Source organism: Neoarius graeffei, chromosome 3 (genome assembly GCF_027579695.1).
Source record: "Neoarius graeffei isolate fNeoGra1 chromosome 3, fNeoGra1.pri, whole genome shotgun sequence".
Taxonomy (NCBI): Eukaryota; Metazoa; Chordata; class Actinopteri; order Siluriformes; family Ariidae; genus Neoarius; species Neoarius graeffei.
In genome coordinates, this window is record NC_083571.1 from 45,257,952 (window position 1) to 45,284,352 (window position 26,401).

The window sequence follows — 26,401 nt, forward strand, 5'->3', positions numbered from 1 at the left end:
ACCAGTTAACCTAACCTGCATGTCTTTGGACTGTGGGAGAAACCAGAGCACCTAGAGGAAACCCACAGAGACAACATGCAAACTCCATATGGAAAGACCCCCATCAGCCACTGGGTTGGAACCCAGAACCTTCTTGCTGTGAGGCAACAGTGCTAACCTCTACACTACTGTGCCGCCCCATATACAAATCATTGTTTTCAGTTTTAATTTCAATGTCAACATACCATCCTAACTTTTTCTTATTTGGGATTGTACAAACAAAAATAATAACTGCTTAAAATGATAAAAACAAACAAACAAACAAAAAAAAACTAGTCCATGTTGTCTGGTTGAAAACAATTATGAACTCAGGAGACGTAGCTGAGGTTCATTACCAGTCTGATCCAGAACAAACAAACAAAAAACCTCAAACAGTGCTTCTGGCTTAGGTATCACCATCTTGGGGTTTAAATGTGAATATAAATATGGATATTTGGAGCACTAAACAGATACAGATTATAATACTATGTTACACTGTTAATATAAATGCAGATTACCTTGTCTACAAAATTGGCCTCAACCACATTTTGCTTCTCGTTGTCATCTGGGCCCTCAATGGTAACAAAAAAGATGTTGATGCCTGATTCCCGTGCCAATCTTGAAGCCTCCTCCACTTTGTCTGTCGGCCAGCCATCAACCAACACCACAACGACATTTGGTGCGCCACCTCGGTTTCCATTAGCATCGCTGAAGAAATGCTTGTTGATGTAAAAGAGGGCCTTCCCTAAATAACCATAAGGAGGCAGCAAAGATACAGTCAATAGAGTAGTCGTGTGACTACACAGACCTCTTATTTTAGACGTGGCGCAGTATTTTTATTTTTTGAAGATCTGAAGCACTGGAAAGTTATTGACTCAAATAGAGAGTGAAGGCAATCAGGAAATCACTGAATCCTTAGTAGCACAAGATTTTTCTAAAATCTTGAAGCTAAGCTAAAGTAAGCTAAAATTACAATAAATCTAACATTTTGTTCATGTGAATAGATTCTAAAGGTGCATTTCGGTAATTAAATCTTTGAGAGAAATACTGCCATTTTCTTTGATTTAGAGGTAGTTTCCACTAGCTGATGTGCATCTTCATCTTCAGTAGCCACTTATATTAGCATCAGGGTCTCGGTGGATCCTGGGCCTGTACTATGATCACTGGGCAAGCCAGGAACACAGCCTGAATGGGATGCCAGTCCATCACAGGACACCATGAACACACATCCACACACTCATTTACACCTAGGGACAATTTAGAGTAGCCAAGCCACCTACTGGCACCTACTGGAGAACCTGGTGGAAACCCACATGGACATGCAGAGAACATGCAATGCTGCACAGAGACAGCAACCCAAGCTCATGATCAAACCAGGGGCTCTGGAGCTGTGATTCAGCAATGCTACCCACTGCACTATCATGCCAACCTGTAAAACACTGAGCGTGTTTTAATAGCTGCATAAGACACCTAACAGTAGTCAGCAACTATTGTCAACAGTATTAACAGTTGGTTTTATATACAGGCCCCTTGGTAATAACCATTCTGTGTTGTGTAGCACTGCAACAAACAGAAAAGTGCATGACTGTGTTAGTTTATAACAACAAATAATATTGTGCATGGTCTAATATAGGCATTAAAGTTCACAAGCTCTCAGTTAAAACATAATTTAGCTAATTGAAGGATACTTATATCCCACTCCACTCCTGAGTGTTCACTAGACTGCAGTTTCAGGTTTTGCCTACTTCTAATTGATTCAGCTCATTATTTGTTGATGGTCTACAGCAGGGAAAACAACCACACAGTTGGCTTACATTAAGGTGAGACATGGATATAATGTCTGAAACACAATGTGAAATGTAACCCAAGTAAGTGGAAAAATCCACTTGGTCAACAGAAACAAAATCACCAGTGTGTCGCAGCAGCCCTGTAATTTACTTAACAGCTCCCATTTCAATTTTAGATTTAATGTCAACCTTGCATATGTAGATATGGGCAGTGTCAGTGAAATCCAAGTGATACTTGTGGCCTTTTCACATTCATGATGAAGCAGCTTATGTTGCAGAGAGAGAGAGAGAGAGAGAGACTAATGTTTCAGCAATGCCCAATTTTAAAATAAGGTACTGCTCACATTCCTTGTTTAGTTCAGTGAATGCAACGCTTGTGCAGCGTTTAAATATCTAATCCCTATTGAGTTTAAGAGTAGAGGAATTGTGTTTAATCGGCTGCCGAAATGCACTGACCGAGTGGAAATAGCTAGAAAGATCTCATCTCATCTCATTATCTCTAGCCGCTTTATCCTGTTCTACAGGGTCGCAGGCAAGCTGGAGCCTATCCCAGCTGACTACAGGCGAAAGGCGGGGTACACCCTGGACAAGTCGCCAAGTCATTGCAGGGCTGACACATAGACACAGACAACCATTCACACTCACATGGGATGAGAAAATATCCTAAATAAACTCACTGTATGATCTGTACAATATATATATGTATATATATATAGAGAGAGTGTGTGGCACGGTGGTGTAGTGGTTATCACTGTCGCCTCACAGCAAGAAGGTTCTGGGTTCGAGCCCAGCGGCCGGCGAGGGCCTTTCTGTGCGGAGTTTGCATGTTCTCCCCGTGTCCGCGTGGGTTTCCTCCGGGTGCTCCGGTTTCCCCCACAGTCCAAAGACATGCAGGTTAGGTTAACTGGTGACTCTAAATTGACCGTAGGTGTGAATGGTTGTCTGTGTCTATGTGTCAGCCCTGTGATGACCTGGCGACTTGTCCAGGGTGTACCCCGCCTCTCACCCATAGTCAGCTGGGATAGGCTCCAGCTTGCCTGTGACCCTGTAGGACAGGATAAGCAGCTCCAGATAATGGATGGATATATATACATTATCTGTGTGTATATATATATATATATATATATCCATTATCTGTGTATATATATATATATATATATCTCATCTCATTATCTCTCGCCGCTTTATCCTTCTACAGGGTCGCAGGCAAGCTGGAGCCTATCCCAGCTGACTACGGGCGAGAGGTGGGGTACACCCTGGACAAGTCGCCAGGTCATCACAGGGCTGACACATAGACACAGACAACCATTCACACTCACATTCACACCTACGGTCAATTTAGAGTCACAAGTTAACCTAACCTGCATGTCTTTGGACTGTGGGGGAAACCGGAGCACCCGGAGGAAACCCACGCGGACACGGGGAGAACATGCAAACTCCACACAGAAAGGCCCTCGCCGGCCACGAGGCTCGAACCCAGGACCTTCTTGCTGTGAGGCGACAGCGCTAACCACTACACCACCGTGCCGCCATATATATATATAAAATTTTATAACTTATTTCTTAATATCTTAGAATAGACTGTTTTTATGTAGCTCCTTTATTAGAATAGACTGTCTTTATTTATTTATTTATTTATTTATTTATTTAATACCTTAACTCCAAGCCAAATTCCTTGTAGTTGCAGCAATTACTTGGCAATAAAGCTTTTTCTGATTCTGATGACAATTCTCATGCATTTTTGGTGGATGTCAAACAGTAGCAGGTGCGATGGTAGCTTAAATTTGTTATTTAATCCTCTAGGTCTACCCTCAACCACTCTTATTATATTAATAATGTTGTCTTATCCTGTTGGCAAATAATCACTCGAGAATCGACTACCCTAATTCCAAAAAAGTTGCGACGTTGTATAAAGCGTAAATAAATACATACAGAATGCAGTGATTTGCAAATCCTTTTCAACCTATATTCAATTGTATATAATACAAAGACAAGATATTTTAATGTTCAAACTGATAAACTTTATTGCTTTTTGTAAATATACACTCATTCTTAATTTAATGCCGGCAACACATTCCAAAAACGTTGGGACAGGGGCATGTTTAGCACTGTTTTACATCATTGTGGCAGCGGGGGTGTGGTTGAGCACCGGTTTGTGAATGGAGAGTAAAGCTGGGGAAGGTGAGTGGCAAAGTGAAAGCACCTGTTGATAATTAGTGTGCTGTACCTGTGTGTTTATTTGCAGTGACGGGAAGCGGATAAAAGAAGGAGAGGAGTGGAGAGAGGTGCTTCCTGGACAGAGTCATGGCTGATCGTTGTGTGGTGTTTTTGGTCTGTCTAGGTTTGTTGGAAAGTGAGTTTTTGTTTTGTTTTGAAAAATAAAAAAGAAAGAACTGTTTGATTTTATTCAACTGTTTGATTTTATTCATATTTATTGAATTTATTCAGTGTTTTATTCAACACTGGATCTGATGAAGGGATATTGGCAGATCCCCTTGACTCCTGTACCCTGAGAAAAAAAACGACCTTTTCCACCCCATTCGGTTTGCATCAATTTGGCACCCTTCCTTTCGGGTTATTCAGGGCTCCTGCAACATTTCAGTGGCTCATGGACAAAATCCTCCATCCACACGCCACTTACGCCACGGCCTACCTCGATGACATTATTATTGACAGTAATTATTAGCTGCGGTACATGAAACACCTCAGGGCCATGCTAGAGTCATTGAGGTGTGCAGGACTCGCAGCTAACCCGAAGAAGTGTGCGATTGGACGGGTGGAAGTACAGTATCTGGGCTTTCACTTGGGTCATGGGCAGGTGCATTCCTAAATTGACAAGACCGCAGCAATTGCGGCCTGCCTGAGGCCCAAGACCAAAAAGTAGGGGAGATAGTTCCTGGGACTGGCTGGCTATTATCGTAGGTTTATGCCTAATTATTCGGACATCACCAGCCTGCTGATTGATCTCACCAAAAAGGGAGCACCAGATCTGGTCCAGTGGATGGAGTGATGCCAACAGACCTTTATCCAGGTAAAAGCTGCACTGTGTGGCAGGCCACTTTTACACTCTCCTGACTTCTCTCTCACTTTTATTTTGCAGATCGATGTGTTGGACAGAGGGCTGTTTTGTCCCAAGCGGTGGAGGAAGAGGAGTGCCCAGTGCTGGAGATTCAGCCACAAGCTTTCCATGTGAGAGACGAAGTACAGCACCATTGAGAGAGTGCTTGGCCATTAAATGGGCAGTCCTCACCCTCCGGTACTACCTGTTGGGACGCCCTTTCACCCTCCGCTTGGATCATGCCCCGCTTCAGTGGCTTCACCATATAAAGGATGCCAGCACGCGGATCACCCCTTGATATCTGACCCTACAGCCTTTTAAGTTCAAGGTGGTCCACCAATAGATGGTGGTGAATTACCTCTCCCTTTAGGGGGGAATCAGCTGCAGGCTGGACAGTTCCCTGGCCTGAGCTGGCAGTGGTGGCGTGGTCGACTGCTGGTCTGTGAATGGAGAGTGAAGCTGGGGAAGGTGAGTGGCAAAGTGAAAGTTTTTTTTTTGGTCCTTCCCACGCCATGTGGCACATAGGGCGACACCGATCTCTGTTTCCATCGCCCTCGGCCTCTCACATAGCTAGGGTTACAGTGGGGGGCTAGTCCTCTGGTAACCGCAAGAGTTTGACTCCCCACTCACATCTGTATTGCAGCGTGCCTTGCCAGATGGCAGTAGGTTCCGTTTTTATGATGGTCTTTGGTATGACCCAACCATGAGTAGAACTCGCAATCTCCCGATTGAGAGGCGGACATGCTAACCACTAGGCCAACTTGCGATTCAAAGTGAAAGTACCTGTTGATAATTAGTGTGCTGTGTCTGTGTGTGTGTTTGCAGTGACGGGAAGCAGATAAAAGGGGGAGAGGAGTGGAGAGAGGTTTTTCCTGGCCAGAGTCATGGCTGGTTGTTGCGTGGTGTTTTTTGTTGTGTCTGTGTTTGTTAAGGCCAAATTTCCTTAGTCATCCCTCAATATGGGAAAGATAAGAAAACATACAAACAAAATGGGCAGCACGGTGTAGTGGTTAGTACTGTCGCCTCACAGCAAGAAGGTTCTGGGTTTGAGCCCAGTGGCTGACGGGGGCCTTTCTGTATGGAGTTTGCATGTTCTCCCCATGTATCCGTGGGTTTGCTCTGGTTTCCCCCATGGTCCAAAGACATGCAGGTTAGTTTAATTGGTGGCTCTAAGTTGATTGTAGGTGTGAATGGTTGTTTGTCTCTATGTGTCAGCCCTGTGATGATCTGGCGACTTGTCCAGGGTGTACCCCATTCGGCCTTCACAGCCAGGCTCTGTAACAGTTTCTTCCCACATGCCATCAGACTCCTCAACTCTGAGGAACTGGACTGATACTCACGGACTGTTGAACACACCACTCACACTGCAATCTTTGCACAGTGGACAATAATGAACTATTGCTTTACAATGTTTACAATGTCTCTCACACAACAAGGTGTACATTATTTATTCCCTTTTCTTATACTACCTCAGTCTACACACTCAACTCTGCACTTTATGTTGTTTGTATTGTTTATTGTCTGTGGGTGTTGCACTCATTGCACTCTATGATGTATTGTAGATTTGTAGTCCTGTGATGTTTAATGTAGCACCATGGTCCTGGAGAAATGGTGTTTCATTTTAACTGTGTACTGTACCAACTGTATATGGTTGAACTGACAAATAAATATGCCTTGACCCTGACCTTCACGCCGCCTCTTGCCCATAGTCAGCTGGGATAGGCTCCAGCTTGCCCGCGACCCTGCACAGGATAAGCGGTTACAGATAATGGATGGATGGATGGAGGGATGGACAAACCAAATGAGGGAGAAGCAGTGTTTTGACCTTCATAAGTCAGGGAATGCTTATTAAAAATAGCTATTTGCCTGACAATGCCCATTTCTCCTGTGAGGACAATAATAAAGAAGTGGACATCAACTTGAACTGTTATAAACTTGCCTGGAAGAGGACCCAAGTTTATTTTTCTTCACGTATAATGAGGAGGATGGTAAGATGCAAAAAAAAAAAGAAAAAAATCTCCAGGGATCACTGTTGGTGAATTTCAAGAAAAAGTAATATCTTCGGGTTTCCAAGTCTCTAAAACCACCATGAGATGCCCCCTCCATGTCAACAGATTATTTAGAAGGTATGCCATAAATTTATTTTCTGTCGGTTAACCACAAACGTAAGTGCCTAAAGTTTGCCAAACACTACTACAACTTTGACTGGAACCATGTTCTATGGTCTGATGAAACAAGAATGGAGCTTTGTGATGTTTTGAGGCTGTTTTTCCTCCAAAGGCCCTGGAAACCTTGTTAGGGTACACGGCATCATGGACTCCATGAAATACCAAGACATTTTAAATCAAAATCTGGCTTCCTCTGCCAGGAAATTAAAACTAGGTTGACACTGGATCTTCTAGCAGGACAATGATCCTAACCCTTTTTACTAATCTTTACAAGGGTTGCCAATAACCATAGAGGGCACTGTAGGTCAAATAGGATTTACAAATCATTGCATTCTGTTTTATGTATGTTTTACCCAGCGTTCCAGTTTTTTTGGAATGAGGTAGTATTTTGTTTTACAAGTATTGATATCATGTTTTGCAGTTTACTCCTGTAGGTCATACATGCTTTTCCGTTGCTTTGTTACTTGCTATGTAAGGTGAATATTAGCAAGCTTTATTAAATTATAATCAGAGCTGTCTTTCACTCACCCACATTAGAGAGCCCGCCTTTCTGGGTAATCTTGTCAATGGCAGGTTTCAGGTCTTTGGAGCTAGAAAACTGCTGCAGACTGAACTCTGTCACTGGATCATTCCTTGTCAACCAGAAAGAAAAATGAACTAATATACTGTATGTTATGTTCTTTTGCCAGGATATTATCCATATTCTCACTAAAGTAATGACATTTAAGTTTCATTTGTAGACAAGAAGATGGTGGCTTACCCATACTGGATGATCCCCATCATTGGGCCATTTATGCCTACATTGATGACTTGGGAAACCTCAGCCAGAAAGTCTTTCTGGATCTTAAAACGACGTTTCCCGATGCTCCAGCTGCCATCCATGAGGAAGGCAATGTCAACTTTACAGTCTGCAGTGAAAGATACATGCATATCCATGTACTGTAGACTTGGGTATCCATTTCAGCCAGTGGAGCAGTTTTTAACTTAAGATTAACCTTGTATGTATACATGTAGCAAAAAGTGGTGAAAATGGATGAAAGGATGGATGGATGGATGGATGGATGGATGGATGGCATGGATTTTTGGTATTCAGAATAGAGTGTTTCATACTAGAGTTTTCATTAATACATACTTTTAAAAAGAAATGATACAATTATCCAGGAATTCAATGGTGTCTGTTTGCAGTGTTCAATATCTTATCACTGTTGTAATTGATGGTCAGCATCAAAGGCATTCCATGTAAATATGCATGTGTTGAAGGAATTCAGAGGTAGGCCTACTGAAACAACTAGAGTGAACCTACTCGGGTCTCCTTGAGTGTCTGGAACTCTGGGTAAGGAGTCTTGTCCTCGGACACTCACGTCTAGCAAGGAGGAGAAATGTTTTATAGAGTATTAAAGCAAATGCATACAGTATTGAGATCAGTTTATTTAATTTAATCACATTAGAGGAGCATAATCAGTTATAAATACATATCAGCTTGCTTAGTAAACCTCTGAAATCCCTGGTATCAGCTCTTTTCTTTCCAGAAGGAAAATGTTGCAGTAAATGAGCGAGAAACAGAGAGCAAACCAAGCAAACTGCCTCACCTAAATCAAAAGGGTTCTCTTCTGGCTTCCACACCTCCACTGGCTCCACTGTGATATTAACATCACACAGATCATATCATGGCACCAAACATCCAAGTGATAGCAAAAGCAGTGAGCTCTCAATATCTCAACAAAAGCTCACATAAAAGTATGATTTTGGTACATATGTGTTTAATTGGATAAGGTTGAATTGTGCCTTAATCATATGTGTGAATCATATTATCATATGTGATGCCTTAATAGATGACATCTGCATATATTCAGAACAGCTGCAAGACTAACTAAACACTGTCACTGTGTCTGATTTTGCTCCTCACTCACTATCAATGTTGAGGAATCAAGAGAAACAGGACACAAATACAGGGTTGCAAACAGCAAATTAATTCACACAGTATAAGTTATTTCATACACTTCATAATTCATACATGACTCTGCAACAGGAGTCATGTTGAAACTTCACTACAAATAACCTGTTTTCAGCCCCCTTCTGTTCCAAACTATTCACTATTCACTATGTTGGTGATCTATTGTGGTGCATCAATACTTTTCATCACTGCACTGCATTTTTTTCCATTATTTGTCTGGACATACACTACCGTTCAAAAGTTTGGGGTCACCCAGACAATTTTGTGTTTTCCATGAAAAGTCACACTTTTATTTACCACCATAAGTTGTAAAATGAATAGAAAATATAGTCAAGACCTTTTTCTGGCCATTTTGAGCATTTAATCGACCCCACAAATGTGATGCTCCAGAAACTCAATCTGCTCAAAAGAAGGTCAGTTTTATAGCTTCTCTAAAGAGCTAAACTGTTTTCAGCTGTGCTAACATGATTGTACAAGGGTTTTCTAATCATCCATTAGCCTTCTGAGGCAATGAGCAAACACATTGTACCATTAGAACACTGGAGTGATAGTTGCTGGAAATGGGCCTCTATACACCTATGGAGATATTGCACCAAAAACCAGACATTTGCAGCTAGAATAGTCATTTACCACATTAGCAATGTATAGAGTGGATTTCTGATTAGTTTAAAGTGATCTTCATTGAAAAGAACAGTGCTTTTCTTTCAAAAATAAGGAAATTTCAAAGTGACCCCAAACTTTTTAATGGTAGTGTAGCTACCAAAAGAAAACAAACAAACAAACAAACAAACAAACAAACAAACAAACACCCACTAGATTCCCATAGTAGATCACTATATGGTTTCAGACATGGTATGATAAATCTGGCTTCTGTAACAGTGAGCAGAGGTTTGCAATTCCAACAAGCTGGATGCTGCAATATGGGGTGTAAAGAGTCTAGTACCAAGAATTGTATAAAAAACAAAGGCAGCATTTTACTCAGTCAATACTTATCAGCACAGGTGGAAAATACTAGAGAAATTATACATTGTTACTATACTTAAGTATTATTTTGGGTAAATTATACTTTACTTGAGTGTTACTAAAATACTACTACATTTGTTAATTTGTACGACTAATTGTACTACTAATTGTTAATTGTTTACTACATTCATTTGTTAATATACATCCATTCCTGCATTTCAGACCTGCAACGCATTACAAAAAAGTGGGGACAGGAGCAATTTAGGGCTAGTAATGAGGTAAAACAATGAAATAATGATATGATATGAAACAGGTGGCGGCACGGTGGTGTAGTGGTTAGCGTTGTCGCCTCACAGCAAGAAGGTCCTGGGTTCGAGCTCCGGGGCCGGCGAGGGCCTTTCTGTGTGGAGTTTGCATGTTCTCCCCGTGTCCGCGTGGGTTTCCTCCGGGTGCTCCGGTTTCCCCCACAGTCCAAAGACATGCAGGTTAGGTTAACTGGTGACTCTAAAATTGACCGTAGGTGTGAATGTGAGTGTGAATGGTTGTCTGTGTCTATGTGTCAGCCCTGTGATGACCTGGTGACTTGTCCAGGGTGTACCCCGCCTTTCGCCCATAGTCAGCTGGGATAGGCTCCAGCTTGCCTGCGACCCTGTAGAAGGATAAAGCGGCTAGAGATAATGAGATGAGAGATGAGATGAAACAGGTGATGTCAACAGGTGATTGTAATCATGATTTGATACAAAATCAGTATCCAGGAAAAGCCTAAAATCTGTGAGGAGCAAAGATGGGTCAAGGATTTCCAGTTTGTCAACAAATACATGAGAAAATTATTGAAATGTTTCTCAAAACAATGTTTCTCAAAGAAAGATAGGAAGGGATTTGGATATTTCACCCTCTAAGATGCAGAATATCATTAAAGGATTCAAGGAATCTGGAGGAATTTTGGTGCTTAAAGGAAATACGCAGAACCTTTAATTTTAAATACATTTCTGAGTGGATAGTATCTCCATCCTTGACTCTTGTATGCTGCATAATTGGGAATAAAAATATATATATTTTGAGAGTTAAAATCGACTGCAAAGTTGCCATTTGAGCTGCCCTGGTTGGGTGACGTCACAGCAGGAACCGGTGCTATAGACCAAAACCAGACTCGGCAGGCGAGAGTGGTGGCAATGGCCTCTTCATTCGGATTTATTGGAGATTCTTCAGATTCCTCAGATAGTAATACATCTGACTGTGATAGCCCTGAAATTGGAATGAGTGTACATGCTACTGCTATACACGTAGAACCGTATCAGTTTGAACCATCGGGAAGTGAATCCGATAGTAACACGTCGGCCACGGAGGCCCCCACCTTGCGAAATAAAGCCAAAGAACAAAGCCGTCTAGAGAATTGGATGGAATTGAACTGATAGTCTCATGTGACTCTCATTAAAACAGGATAGGTGTTATAACTTGTGCAACATACATGTATATGCATGCATTTTCACTGATAAAACCTAAAAGGCTAATTAAATAATCAGATGAACTGAGACAATCACATTCTGAAGCAAATTAAATAATCTCATACCGCTAACTTAAACACACAATACAAGTTACATGGATGAATCTAAATGCAGGTAAACAATGAATGTTGTTGTTTTTGTTATGTAACCAAATGAGAGTCGCATCTTACCCGTCTGTGTTCTCGCTTCTTGAAGGCCGAGAATGTAGCTGATTGTTTCAAAACAATCTGACTTTCAGTTCTTCGTTCATTCACTTCTTCCGCATAAGGGCGAGATATTGCTGCTAAGGCAAGCATATCCAGCGGGGAAAAAACAAAAACAAACAAACAAACAAACAAACAAAAAAGCATATCCAGTGGAGAAATCTGATGACTGGTCCACTTATTCTCCATTTTCTCCATACTGAGTACTCCGCCATTACTGCTCGGCTCACACTCTGGGAGAACTGGTGCAACTGAACTTACTTTCCTTTTCTTGTAGTTTTCTTTTCCTTTAATTGTTGGGACTGCACCCTCTTTCAATACGGGCTTATAGCCATCACTCCTCAACAGATCAGAGGTTTCCTACAAGTCCTCAGTAAAATGTATAGAGCAGAGGAGAGACCATTTCGTAGGCGCCCAATTCGTGAATTTCTCGCAAAACACGTCCAAATCTTTGCATTTTGAACATTCTTGGGTCATGAATGCAACGTAAATCCACCTTCTGTCATATTGCTGCACCTACCAGTAACACATCTACATGGCATGGCAATAAATTAGCTCAAAATGGAGGATTGAAGTTGCAGTTAGCTCTGTGTTTTAGTATAGCGGAAATGGCGATGAGACCGATAGACTTCCTGCTGTGACGTCACAGATGTCAAGGTCATTCACTCAGACCGCTACCTGTATGAATCACTTTAATCATAAAAATTACTATATTAGATTTATTGTTAATGCTTAAAACTATTCCTGTGCCATTATTGAGGTCTCAAGGCGTTTATAAACAAAAAGTGAGGCCATGGTTCTGCGTATCTCCTTTAAAGGGCAAGGGAGCAAGCCTAAGCTGAACACCCGTGATCTCCGATCCCTCAGACACTTCTGTGATGCAGCATTAATTCAGAAAAATATGCTGACAAAATAACACCTGAAACATTTCATCACTTGGTGTCTCCAGTCCATGAAAATCTTTTAAGTACTGTGAGAAGAAATGTCAACATTACAAAATGGTAACTGTAATGTTGTTGTTTTTTGTTTTGTGAAATGTAGTGTTTATTGTGAAACAAAACAACAAAATTCACAAGGTAAAACATCAAATTATGTGCTGTTGTATTGTTTTGCATGCAATGCAGGTCAAAGATTATTTAGAAATCATTGTTTTCAGTATTAATTTCAGTTTCAACATACTGTCCCAACTTTTTCTGATTTGGTAATTTATAAAATGAGGCTCCTCTCCCTCCACGTAAGGCATGAACTCCATCTAATTCGAAAAAGCCTATGGGTTAAGTTTCACTAATTTGTTAATGTTAACTGGCTATACACTCACCAGCCACTTCATTAGGAACACCCATACACCTGCTGTTTTATGTAGTTATCTAATCAGCACAATGCATAAATTCATTGTATCATGCAGATACAAATCAAGAGCTTCAGTTAATGTTCACTTCAAACATCAGAATGAGAAAAATTATGATCTCTGACTTTCACTATGGCATGGGTGTTGGTGCCAGATGGACTGGTTTGAGTATTTCAGAAACTGCTGATCTCCTGCGGTTTTCACATGCAACAGTCTATAGAGTTTACACAGAATGGTGTGAAAAACAAAAATCATTGAATGAGTGGCAGTTCTGTGGGTGGAAATGTCTTGTTGATAAGAGAGGTCAGAGGAAAATGGCTAGATTGGTTTGAGCTGCCAGGAAGGATAGAACAACCCATAGCAACTCTTTACAACTGTGATGAGCAGAAAAGCATCTCAGCATGCAACACCAGAAGGCCCCATTGGGTTTCAGTCCTGCCAGCCAAGAACTAAGAATCAAGACCAAGTTCTGATTAAAGTGGCCAGTGAATGTATTTAACTAAGTTAGCTTGTGTTCTTTGTTAATGCCAGGTTAGACTAGGCTCGATTCCACTAGCTAACATAATTAGCCAGACAGCAAGACAAATTCTAGCTAAAGGTAAACATTGGTGATATCCAGGATATTTTACTTCTGATTATGAATTAGCAAACTACATAGACTTAGTCATAGATATGACCAGCAAATGTTTTCATTTTTAATACCTGAGCACGTTTAAAAGTAGCAACTTTTAAATTTATTTATTTATTTTCTTATCATGTCCACGTCACAATCTGCACTGAACTGCACTTCCCACAATGCACCTCCAATACCCAAAATGGACACCTTGGAATACAACACCCACGCACAAGGGAGTAACTTTGATTTTGACATTGGTGGGGACACAAACGTGATCCAAGGCAGAGCTTCTGAAAGGTGTTTTTTTTTTCCATTAGCAATCATAATTTCATGTCATGCAGATCTTCTAGGTTAACAAGGGAAGCTGTGGCCTAATGGTTAGGGAGTTGATCTTTGGGTTGCAGGTTCAAATCCCACCCTTACATCTCCATCCATGGCTGTGTGAGATATGGGGGGTTGATGGGCGGGTAGTCATGGCTGCTGTGGGAAGTGTGCTGCTTTTTACAGCAGATGGAGTGACAGCTGGGATAGCCAGCCATGTAAGTTAGCGAGAAACAGGTAGCTAATCAGAGAATGTATATCTACGTTAGAGGGGGGATTATTAGCAGTGTCATACATTTAACCCTTTGTGCGCCATATAATCATTGCTCAGGTTAGGACATCAGTTTTATTGATCGTGATTACACAGTAGCGGCTGAATATTGGTAGGGACATGTCCCTAGCGTCCCTACCCAAAATTATGCCCTAGCCCACGCACCAGATTCATTTTCACATTCACAGTCTCCCGATAACTGGTAGCACATGACTCATTTATGCAATATGGCACTAATGCTGATGCTTTTCAGAAAATAATGTGCTTACTTTGCTTTCCAACAAATACAACCCCGATTCCAAAAAAGTTGGGACAAAGTACAAATTGTAAATAAAAACGGAATGCAATGATGTGGAAGTTTCAAAATTCCATATTTTATTCAGAATAGAACATAGATGACATATCAAATGTTTAAACTGAGAAAATGTATCATTTAAAGAGAAAAATTAGGGGATTTTAAATTTCATGACAACAACACATCTCAAAAAAGTTGGGACAAGGCCATGTTTACCACTGTGAGACATCCCCTTTTCTCTTTACAACAGTCTGTAAACGTCTGGGGACTGAGGAGACAAGTTGCTCAAGTTTAGGGATAGGAATGTTAACCCATTCTTGTCTAATGTAGGATTCTAGTTCCTCAACTGTCTTAGGTCTTTTTTGTCGTATCTTCCGTTTTATGATGCGCCAAATGTTTTCTATGGGTGAAAGATCTGGACTGCAGGCTGGCCAGTTCAGTACCCAGACCCTTCTTCTACGCAGCCATGATGCTGTAATTGATGCAGTATGTGGTTTGGCATTGTCATGTTGGAAAATGCAAGGTCTTCCCTGAAAGAGACGTCGTCTGGATGGGAGCATATGTTGCTCTAGAACCTGGATATACCTTTCAGCATTGATGGTGTCTTTCCAGATGTGTAAGCTGCCCATGCCACACTCACTAATGCAACCCCATACCATCAGAGATGCAGGCTTCTGAACTGAGTGCTGATAACAACTTGGGTCGTCCTTCTCCTCTTTAGTCCGAATGACACGGCGTCCCTGATTTCCATAAAGAACTTCAAATTTTGATTTGTCTGACCACAGAACAGTTTTTCACTTTGCCACAGTCCATTTTAAATGAGCCTTGGCCCAGAGAAGACGTCTGCGCTTCTGGATCATGTTTAGATACGGCTTCTTCTTTGAACTATGGAGTTTTAGCTGGCAACGGCGGATGGCACAGTGAATTGTGTTCACAGATAATTTTCTCTGGAAATATTCCTGAGCCCATTTTGTGATTTCCAATACAGAAGCATGCCTGTATGTGATGCAGTGCCATCTAAAGGCCCGAAGATCACGGGCACCCAGTATGGTTTTCCGGCCTTGACCCTTACGCACAGAGATTCTTCCAGATTCTCTGAATCTTTTGATGATGTTATGCACTGTAGATGATGATATGTTCAAACTCTTTGCAATTTTACACTGTCGAACACCTTTCTGATATTGCTCCACTATTTGTCGGCGCAGAATTAGGGGGATTGGTGATCCTCTTCCCATCTTTACTTCTGAGAGCCACTGCCACTCCAAGATGCTCTTTTTATACCCAGTCATGTTAATGACCTATTGCCAATTGACCTAATGAGTTGCAATTTGGTCCTCCAGCTGTTCCTTTTTTGTACCTTTAACTTTTCCAGCCTCTTATTGCCCCATCCCAACTTTTTTGAGATGTGTTGCTGTCATGAAATTTCTAATGAGCCAATATTTGGCATGAAATTTCAAAATGTCTCACTTTCGACATTTGATATGTTGTCTATGTTCTATTGTGAATACAATATCAGTTTTTGAGATTTGTAAATTATTGCATTCCGTTTTTATTTACAATTTGTACTTTGTCCCAACTTTTTTGGAATCGGGGTTATAATGTGTATATTAGTGAACAGTGAAATACTGTATCTATAGAAAAGGACAATAGACTCAAAGCTTTGGAAGTCACCTGCTGCTGATGACTGAGGAAGCCAAGCATGTGGATATTATGGTGTGAAATATGAAGTAGCATTTTTTTTACGCACATGCCATAACTCATCCATAAAACGCAGCAGGACTCTATTTTTGACTTATGGTATATATAGAACAAAACCACATCTGTTTCCACAGATTTTCACAGGCACACGGACTTGATCTTTACGAACTGGCTTATCGTGCTCCAGAGAGTAACATACAATGCTTGGCAAGTTGTATATTTGTATGTAACTAATTTTGATCATTTTTGTAACACAATCACGTACCTCTTGTGCGGAGGGTTTCAGGGAGGGGCTTAGGTCTACTGTCTGTATCTGCTGGCCGAGGAGCTGAAAATAGAAATGCAAGCATAAGGAATGCAAAAATACCAAGAGGTGTTACATGATCCTGGTCTTGTTTTTTCCTCTGCTATTGTACATTTCACAGTTTATGTATAGGGGTGTGTGCACAAAAACAGGGCTAGTGTTTACCACTCCAAAACCCAGATCCTTGTAGCTTGGATGGCTTGGCAGTATCACAAAGGCTGTACAGTGTACACCCTGCCCTTTAATTTAGAAGAACTAAACACTAAGAAGACTTACCAATGCCTTTTGGTGCCACACTGCATTGGTTTGTTTATTATTTATAGCGTGTTTAGTAAGTACCAAGCATTCAGTGCTAAAAATAAGCAAGATGAAATACAGATATGCCTGGGTGGGCATTGGCACACCATTTAAAGTCAGTATCAAAGAAAATACTGGATCAAAGATTCGAAGCAAACACTATTTTGTATGTTGACAGGATACGTTTAAACCTGCACAAAAATGTACATACCTCATTCGGACATCTTTCAGTTCATGGGAGTTGTATGCTCAAACACCATAAAAGCATAATGAATTTCATGATGAATATGACTTCATATATTCTTCAATATGAGCCATGATATAGTCTACACTGTTCTGCAATAGTTTGGCTATTGAACATTTAAACACCTCTTTGATTAAAAAATGAAAGATCACTTACGATACTGTCCAAAGTTATAATACCAGCGCTCATACTCTGAAATATCTGGTCTTGGGTCTGGAGCTGGAATGAAAGAGCCAGGTATTTCAAACACAGTAAGTTCTGCCTTGTGCACTGGGGGAAATGGATACAAAATGTCAATTCTGTGATTGATCTGACTTAAGGGCACCTATCAAGGAACCCCACATTTTCCTCAGTTTTCTGAAATTAAAGAGCTTAATTTAGATTGTTAACAAGGTTAAACTTGTTTCAAAATGTATCACTCACTTCCCAGTCCATAAGTTTTTTTTGTGAAATCTATGAAGGCTAAGCTGCAAAAACAACTCATTTTTGATTTCATGTTTCTTCAGTGTCACAGCAGCAAACACAGTTAAATATTCCTGCCTATTCATTCTATAGTTGGGTTGCATCCAACGTCACACCAACCTCATTAGATATGTAAGACATGAAGTGGTGGTCAGCTAAGCTCACTGTTCACAAAGCGTCACTATCACTTGGGCGCCTTGCTAGTCATTAAAATGCCCTACACTTGCGTTGTTTTGTGCTGTTCGAATCAATCAAATGTGAAACTGATAAAAGTTTCTTATGGGTTCCCCGTGAAGTAATAAAGGGTGAAAGAACAAAGAATTTTACCAGTAGATGATGAGATAGGTGGCTTTTGAACTTTTCGCTGTGATGGAAGGGAGCTGAGTCGAAGAATGCTCAAGTTTGCAGTGATCACTTCGTGAAAGGTTTGTTTATTCCTCTGATTTATTTCATTTGGATTCGCAAATCACCTTTCTCACCATTTTCTGTTATTTTGTGATGTTTCGAAGTTCAGGAGACGCTTAAGTCCTCAGATGTGTTTTTGCTTACTGTTTGATCATGGTCGCCATATTGTAAACTACCACTTATGTTTTCATTTTATTTATCAGGATGTCCTAGCAATCTTTCCAAGGAAGATGATGAAGATTGGGCTCCTACACTAAACTAGACAAGATAATCGAGACGATCCACGTAAACACAAAAGCAGAGCCCACAAGTTAACAGCATGGAACTGCTTACCCGGCCATGCAGTTACAGTGAGCTGTGATAACTTCTCCATCCTGTTTCGCCAATATACAGGTCTTTAAAGGGGTTTCTGTGGATCTTTGTGAATGATTTACCTGAAGAGAAGAGCAGGGAGGATTGAGAATCGAGCAGCTGTGGTTTGTTTACACCCGATACTAAAACTTGTAGTGTCCTAGCAAACATTGCAAAGACGCATAGAAAGAGCCCAAAAACTCCTACTTACCCGGACATAAATGATACAGGATTTATCTTGTAGTGTCGTGATCCCCAGATCTTTAACCCAGCCACATATAAAAACTTGTACACCTCCATGCTCTTCCAGGTTTTCATCTGTTTGGCCATATAGAATGATTTCTGCAGCACCCGGTAGTTTGAGATGTCAGGGAACTCAACAGATGGATAATTTTCCAACTCCTAGGAAAAATCCTTTGATAACGTGTAAGGCTCGATTCCACTGCAAAGAGCAACTTTCTGAAAGTATCTTGACCGTGCATTGGCGTCTCATCTCATCTCATTATCTCTAGCTGCTTTATCCTGTTCTACAGGGTCGCAGGCAAGCTGGAGTCTATCCCAGCTGACTACAGGCGAAAGGCAGGGTACACCCTGGACAAGTCGCCAGGTCATAACAGGGCTGACACACAGACAACCATTCACACTCACAGTCAATTTAGAGTCACCAGTTAACCTAACCTGCATGTCTTTGGACTGTGGGGGAAACCGGAGCACCCGGAGGAAACCCACGCGGACACAGGGAGAACATGCAAACTCCGCACAGAAAGGCCCTCGCCGGCCACGGGGCTCGAACCCAGAACTTCTTGCTGTGAGGCAACAGCGCTAACCACTACACCACCATGCCGGCATTGGCGTCTGAACTGTGAAAATAGTCAGAGATGGTTTCACTAGCTCTTTGCATGACTGCAGCCAAATTGGTTTGTCTGACCACCACTTCATTCACCGGAAGTAAACTTGCAAGCAAAAGTCATGTGACTGAATACAACCTATAGCACGTTATCCCCACCCACTCACTTTACAGCAAGTTAGCTCTGCCTATTCACTTTACAGCAAGTTAGAACCACCTATTCCCTTTACAGCAGGTTAGCACAACCCATTAACTTTATAGCAGTTTAGTCCCTTCCATTCACTTTTTCAACAGGTTAGTGCCTCTCATTCACTTTTTCAGCTGTTTAGTTCATCTATTCAGCAGTTTAGTCCCACCCTTTCACTTTTTTTTTAATCAGGTTAGTGCCTCCCATTCACTTTTTCAGCAGGTTAGTGCCTCCAATTCCATTTACAGTGGGTTAGCCCCAACTGGCTACTTTATAGACAGCTAATCCTGTCCAGCCACTTTGACACGTACTAAATATTGGAGTGGAAGATGCAGCAAGCAGTTAAACATTGTTGTTCCTACCTGTCAGGAAACATATCTCTGTGGCTTAGGTTTTAATTGTAAAAATATAAAATGTAAAAATGAACTGCATTTTCAATGAGGCATAATGCAGAAGACAAGTTCCATTCAATTAGAACAGGGGTAATTTACATATTGCAGTTTTAAATAAAAGTAACAAAAACAGGCTGTTTAATATAGAGGGATAATCATGACAAGTAGTCATGTAAAAATTACTGGGGGGGTTTCCATAAAAAAAAATATGTTTTATCTTACAATAAGTGAAGAAAAACAATGTAGGATGTGCAACTTTTAAGGAAAAAAAAGCCCAACAGACAAATGGATTTCAAATCCATTCATTTACCTGGTCCTCAATTACATGGATCATCAATAAACCCATATGGTTTATGTTATTTAGAAGCAGCATATGTATGTACATGCAAACAGCATGAAAGACATATGGGCAGTACACTGGCAGATCCATGTTAAGACAGCTTCAAAACGTGTACTTACAACATGATAGAGTACAAATAAATAACAGATACATCTGCATATATGAAGTTTGACCAAAGTGACATACAAGTATCATGTCACCTAAATGCAGATGAATGTTTGTTTTAATGCCTTTTCTCCCAACTCCCTGAATAATACAGTATCTTACCTGGAGAATCAACAGTGTCCACGTTGCTCCATGTGTAGCCTGTGTCTGTCTCAGAGTTACTAACATCTGTACACAGAGAGTTAACATCATAATTTGCAACTACAACGCATCTCTATATGGCATTCTCAGTATGACATACTGTTACTGAATGACATTCAGAGATGTACTGTGTAAAGAAATTGCAAAATCGCAAACAGCATGCAAGATACCTGTTGGTCTCCTTGGACCAGAAAACCAATTAGGTTGCGCGTAGGCAGGATGTGGCCATTTTCTCCGAGCAAGGGCTAAATGGAGAGATTGTGGAGATACTCACAATGTACTTACAGTTTCCAGGTGATTACTGGTAAGATCCAACACCCAAATGTCTTTAAGCACTACCACATTCTAAAATGAGACTTCTGTGACTTAGGCTTTGACCAGCATGATATGAACTGTCTTGTTTAAGAATGCACAAAGCCACAATAATGAACAGAGGTGTAAACATTTTATGCAAAATCTTATCACTGGTGTCTTGCTTTTATGGTTCCTTACTGTTTTAACAACAGGTAGCTTTGCAAGTATGTCTAAGGAAAATACCCATGCGATTCCCATTGGAATCCATGGGTAATACTGGCAACTCAATGTAGACTCACAGAGTCACATGAAAAGTTCTCCCACTTGGACAGTCATGAAGAATATGTAGAACCCAGAATGTTTTCCAAGTTAACATGGCACCCTATAAAATTCCCATAAAACCAGTAGGACCCCAGAGGACTACCATAAAGTTTGATAATTACCAATTACATTTCATGCTTTGTACTAGATGCAATATAATTATAATGTAATAAACGGTACACTGTATGTAATATATATTATGTAGTGTATTGAATATAATTGATTAGTCACTACATTTCTAGCAGAAACCCCATTAAAACTAAATAATTCCAATTCTTGCCTATTATAACAAAACTGGATGGTAAGATTATCATATCATGATCACCATCACCATCGTCATCATAAAAAAATAAAAAAGAACCCAAAGGCCCCCCCCCCCAAAAAAAAAAAAAAAATTGGAATCCAATATGTGATGGGTATTAACTCAACATTGGATTCCAATGGAAATTTTCATGGGTGAACATTCCTGCCATTTATTTTGTATGTGTGATAAAGCTAAAGCTACTGTATGACAAATTCCAAATTCCACAGATGCAAACCCAATGAACCAGACTGATCTGCAACAACGTCTCTTATATCAACTCAAGCCCACAACATCCTATGAGGAAAAAAAAAACTTAACCCAAACTAACCCTTCCATGCCCTATTTGGTTTGCATATTGGTGAGCCTTAAAACAAAAGCAAACAAGGAGGTTTGCCAAAAGGCAGATAAGCAATTCATTCTTGTGTTAACTGCACACTAAAATACTCAGCTTTGTTGGTGCCATTCCAAATTTGAGGCCCTCAGCTCAGTGATACAGATCACTTCTGTGCCACTGGGCTCATGGGAACGGATTTAAGCTGCTTGGATAGGGTTTGGTATTGCCATGGCTAAGGATATGGGAATCTTTAAAATGCAGTGTTAGCTTAAAAAAGGTTCCAGGCATGCTTTACAGATGCACACATTGTTGCACATTTCTCTGTTGATGTACTTTCTGCTAAAGCTCATGGCTATTTTCTGAAAGCATGAATCTGGAGAACTGTTGGTTGCTGGTCCATTTCCAACAGAGTGTGGTTAAAACCACTCAAGCTAAAATGGGCTGCGGAAGCTATTGAACACTGGTTAATTCCCCTGTGGAACTAACTGCCTCAATTTATGTACTGTTCCTGAAGATATGCTCCAAGGTCAAAGCAAAATAACGATATACCACTCAAATGTGTTTTGGCATAACACACATTCTTTACATTCTTAAATTATATAGAAGAGTCCCAGATTGGCCTTGATATAGCATTCCAGTAAAAAAAAAAACACAGCTATAAAGCTCATCTTGAAATGACATCCGAACAATAAATCTACAACCCCAAATCAGAAATGGTTGAGATGGTATGGAAAATGCAAATAAAAAAGAAAGCAGTGATTTCTGAATTTACTTTGACTTGTATTTCATTGCAGATAGAATAAACCCAAGATATTCATGTTTTGTCTGCACTGTAAAAAAAGAATAGTTGAGAATACTTGAAATTTCAAGGCAACCGTCTGCATTAAGAATTTTATGTTTTGCCAACGATGTATGCCCATGATAATCCAAACTATGATAACACTGTTATCTTTATTAAGAATTCTTAATTAAGTCAATTTTCAATTCCTCATTCTGCCAACATGGATTTCTCTTTTTGCTGAACAGTGGCATTCACAGTAGTACAAAAAGGCAATTGAGGTTATCACAATTTTTTTTTACCTTTATTTGGATAGGACAGTGTAGAGACAGGAAATGAGCAGGAGAGAGAGACAGGGAGGGATCAGGAAATGACCTCAGGTCAGAATCGAACGCGGGTCCCCAATTTATGGTATGGCACCTTATCCACCTGAGCCACGACAACATGAACTTCAACCCGAGAGAGAACCACATTGCCCAGCCCTTGCATTTGGGAGAGGAAACCCCGTGTCTTGGTCATTAAGAGCATGCGCTGAATAAACACCTGTGGCAATTATGTATTTTCAATTCAGATTATTCACTATTGCATATTTACACATCATTGAGGTGCACCCTATCAGTTTGATGTGGATTTTTCTGTTCGTTAATAATTATTCATATTTTCTTGTCCATTCAATTGTGAATATGGAATTACTTGAACAAAGCGTAATTCTATTTTTTAGAATTATCCACATCAAGAAAAATCCACATCAAACTGATAGGGTGCACCTCAATGATGTGTAAATATACAATAGTGAATAATCTGAATTGAAAATACATAATTGTCACAGGTGTTTATTCAGCGCATGCTCTGAATGACCAAGACACGTGGTTTCCGCTCCCAAATGCAAGGGCTGGGCAATGTGGTTCTCTCTCCAGTTGAAGTTCATGTTGTCGTGGCTCAGGTGGCTAAGGCACCATACCATAAATCCGGGGGCCTGGGTTTGATTCCGACCCGAGGTCATTTCCTGATCTTTCTCTCCTGCTCATTTCCTGTCTCTACACTGTCCTATCCAAATAAAGGTGAAAAAAGCCCCCCAAAAAATTTGTGATAACCTCAATTGCCTTTTTGTACTACTGTGAATGCCACTGTTCAGCAAAAAGAGAAATCTATGTTGGCAGAATGAGGATTGAAAATTGACTTAATTAAGAATTCTTAATAAAGATAACAGTGTTATCATAGTTTGGATTATCATGGGCACATCGTTGGCAAAACATAAAATTATTAATGCAGACGGTTGCCTTGAAATTTCAAGTATTCTCAACTATTCTTTTTTACAGTGTGGTCAACTTCATTTCATTTGTTAATATACATCCATTCCTGTATTTCAGGCCTGCAACACATTCCAAAAAAAGTTGGGATGGGTAAATTTAAGGCCAATAATGAGGTAAAACAATTAAATAGTGATGTGATTTGAAACAGGTGATTGAAATCATGATTTGGTACAAAATCAGTATCCAGGAAAATCCTACTCTTTGACAAGCAAAGATGGGCTGAGGATCTACAGTTTGTCAACAAATGCATGGGAATATTATTGAAATGTTCAAAAACAGTGTTGCTCAAAGAAAGATATGCAGGGACTTAGATATTTCACCCTTGACAGTGAATAATATCATTAAACGATTCAAGGAATCTGGAGGAATTTTGCTGCATAAAGGGCAAGGGCGCAAGCCTAAGCCAAACACCTGTGATCTCTGATCCCTCAGATGGCACTGCATCAGGAAACATCATTCATCTACAGCTGATAGAACCTCATGGGCTCAGGATTACTTTGGCAAACCTTTGTCAAGCAGAACAATACAGAGTTACATCCACAAATGCCAGTTAAAACTTTACTGTGCAAAAAGGAGGCCTTATGTGTCATGGTATGGGGTTGTGTCAGTGCCCTTGTCAAAGGTACCTTACACTTCTGTGATGACAGCATTAATGCAGAAGAGTACATTGAGATTTTGGAGCAACATATTCTGCCTTCAATACGACACCTTTTCCAGGGATATTTCAACAAGACAATGCAAAACCATATTCTGCACATATAACAAAGGCATGGCTGTGGAATGACCTCAGACCTCCTTCACACCTCCACCGGCTCCCCACAGGGGTGTGTCCTCTCACCTCTGCTCTTTATCCCGTACACTGACGACTGCAGGTCCACTCAGCCAAACTGTCACCTGGTTAAATATGCAGATGACACAGTGCTCTTGTCTCTGCTCTCTGGCCCCTCACAGCACCACAGCTCAGCTCTGCAAGACTTTGTGGAGTGGTGTGACAACTCCTGCCTGGAACTGAACTCCAGCAAGACTAAAGACATGGTAGTGACGTTTAATAACAAGCAGAGTGCTGTTGCAGTCATCGCCACCATTCATGGGAAGCCAGTGGAGATCGTTGAAGAGTACAAGTACTTGGGCACAATCTTTGATAATAAACAGATTTGCCGCCAACACAGAGGAGATCCTCAGAAAGTGCCAACAGCGACAGTACCTCCTGAGGAAGCTTAAGTCCTTTGGGGTCAGCAAAGACATTCTGACTACTTTCTACTACTCCATCACTGAGAGTATAATGTTGTTTTTCATAACCTGCTGGTTCCATTCCCTTAGCCTTCAGAACAAAAACCACCTGCAGAGCACAGTCAAGGTGTACTCTAAAATTATTGGACTTCCCCTCAGGTCACTCTCAACTCTCTATGAGCAGCAGACAGTAAACTCAGTAAGCAGGATTCTTCAGGACTCTTCACATGTCCTGTTCCCTGCATTTGAGTGGCTCCCCTCAGGATGCCAGCTCCATTGTCCGAGCTGCCGAACACAGAGGAGAAGAGCGACCTTTGTCCCCAGAGCGGTTCAGCTCCTCAACTCTCTGCCATCCTTGTCCCTCCACTCACCCCACCAGCCCCTTCCCCTTCTTCAGATGCATTCTAACTTGTCTGGTGCACTAACAACCCCTTCTATACACATACCACTTTAAATATAGACTCTGCTGCTATTAATCCTTCTACCTCATAAGCAAATTGCACCACACAATATTTTTGTATATACTGTTTTTTATTTTCATATTTATACATTGTACCACTGTACAGTTATTTATCCACATACTGCCACCTTGCAGACTGTCATAATTTTTATGTTTAACGTTTCTTTTTTTTTATTATGTGTTTAACTGTACTTCTCTGTGTCCCTTTAAATTGCCCCTAGGAGACAAATAAAGTGTTTTGAATTTGAATTTGAAGAAGAGGGTGCCTGTCCCCTCTGTCCCCAACAGAGAATATGTGGTGAATTTTGAAAAAAAAAATTATATACATGACAGCAACGACCCCGTGCTGTTGCACAAATTAAGACCTGTTTGCAGGAAGAATGGAAAAATAACACCTGAAACACTTCATCACTTGGTGTCTTCAGTCCCTAAACATCTTTTAAGGGTTGTGAGAAGTAACTGCCCTTTGGTAATTTCCTGTTTGACAGGCGCTCCCCTGGGAATTGATTTCCATCTTAATTTTTTCTACAAAGTTGAATATTTGCATTACGTGGTCTGGTCATTTGATCATGCTCCATTCACAATGTGGTGGTCAAGAAGATGCTGGGTCTGGTTTCAATTTGAAGAACTGAAATGGAAATATTTCAGGAATAATTTGAAAATGCAGTAAAGCAATCCTGGTATGACGTTAAACTGCATCCTGTCCTACCATGACCTAAAAGGCCTAGGTTCCAGACTGCCCATCTGGATATTACCTAGTTAGGGCCCCTACTCAGTGTACGAATGATGGTCAACGGTGACTTATGGCGCCAAAGCGGCATAGGTAGTAGATGAACTAGGACGTCTACGATAATGGCTGCATCAGCAGGCAGAAGATTGGATGGTAAGAGAGACGGTGAAGTCTAATCACCCAGAGGAAGGCAACGGGAGACCACATCTGTATTTATCCCTTGTACAACCATGGAGTATGAAACCAAAAATGTCAAACACTAACAGCGTGAATGGGACCATGACCTCACATGATGGG

The 26,401-nt window shown here is 40.8% G+C and overlaps 1 protein-coding gene across 12 annotated transcripts in view; it reads right to left on the minus strand.

The window, feature by feature from the left end:
* Positions 1-26,401, minus strand: part of vit (vitrin) — a 67,923-nt gene that overhangs the window by 18,863 nt on the left and 22,659 nt on the right. For 7 of the 12 annotated variants that reach the window (XM_060916885.1, XM_060916883.1, XM_060916884.1 and 4 more), the window contains 9 exons: positions 20,511-20,585; positions 20,302-20,367; positions 17,207-17,269; positions 16,471-16,533; positions 8,621-8,668; positions 8,335-8,394; positions 7,792-7,939; positions 7,560-7,663; positions 537-763 (listed from right to left, as the gene is read on the minus strand). In XM_060916885.1, coding sequence (XP_060772868.1) covers positions 537-763; positions 7,560-7,663; positions 7,792-7,939; positions 8,335-8,394; positions 8,621-8,668; positions 16,471-16,533; positions 17,207-17,269; positions 20,302-20,367; positions 20,511-20,585 — 854 coding nt within the window. The remainder of the gene's footprint in view (positions 1-536; positions 764-7,559; positions 7,664-7,791; positions 7,940-8,334; positions 8,395-8,620; positions 8,669-16,470; positions 16,534-17,206; positions 17,270-20,301; positions 20,368-20,510; positions 20,586-26,401) is intronic. The other 5 variants (XM_060916893.1, XM_060916891.1, XM_060916888.1 and 2 more) reach the window with 2 other exon arrangements.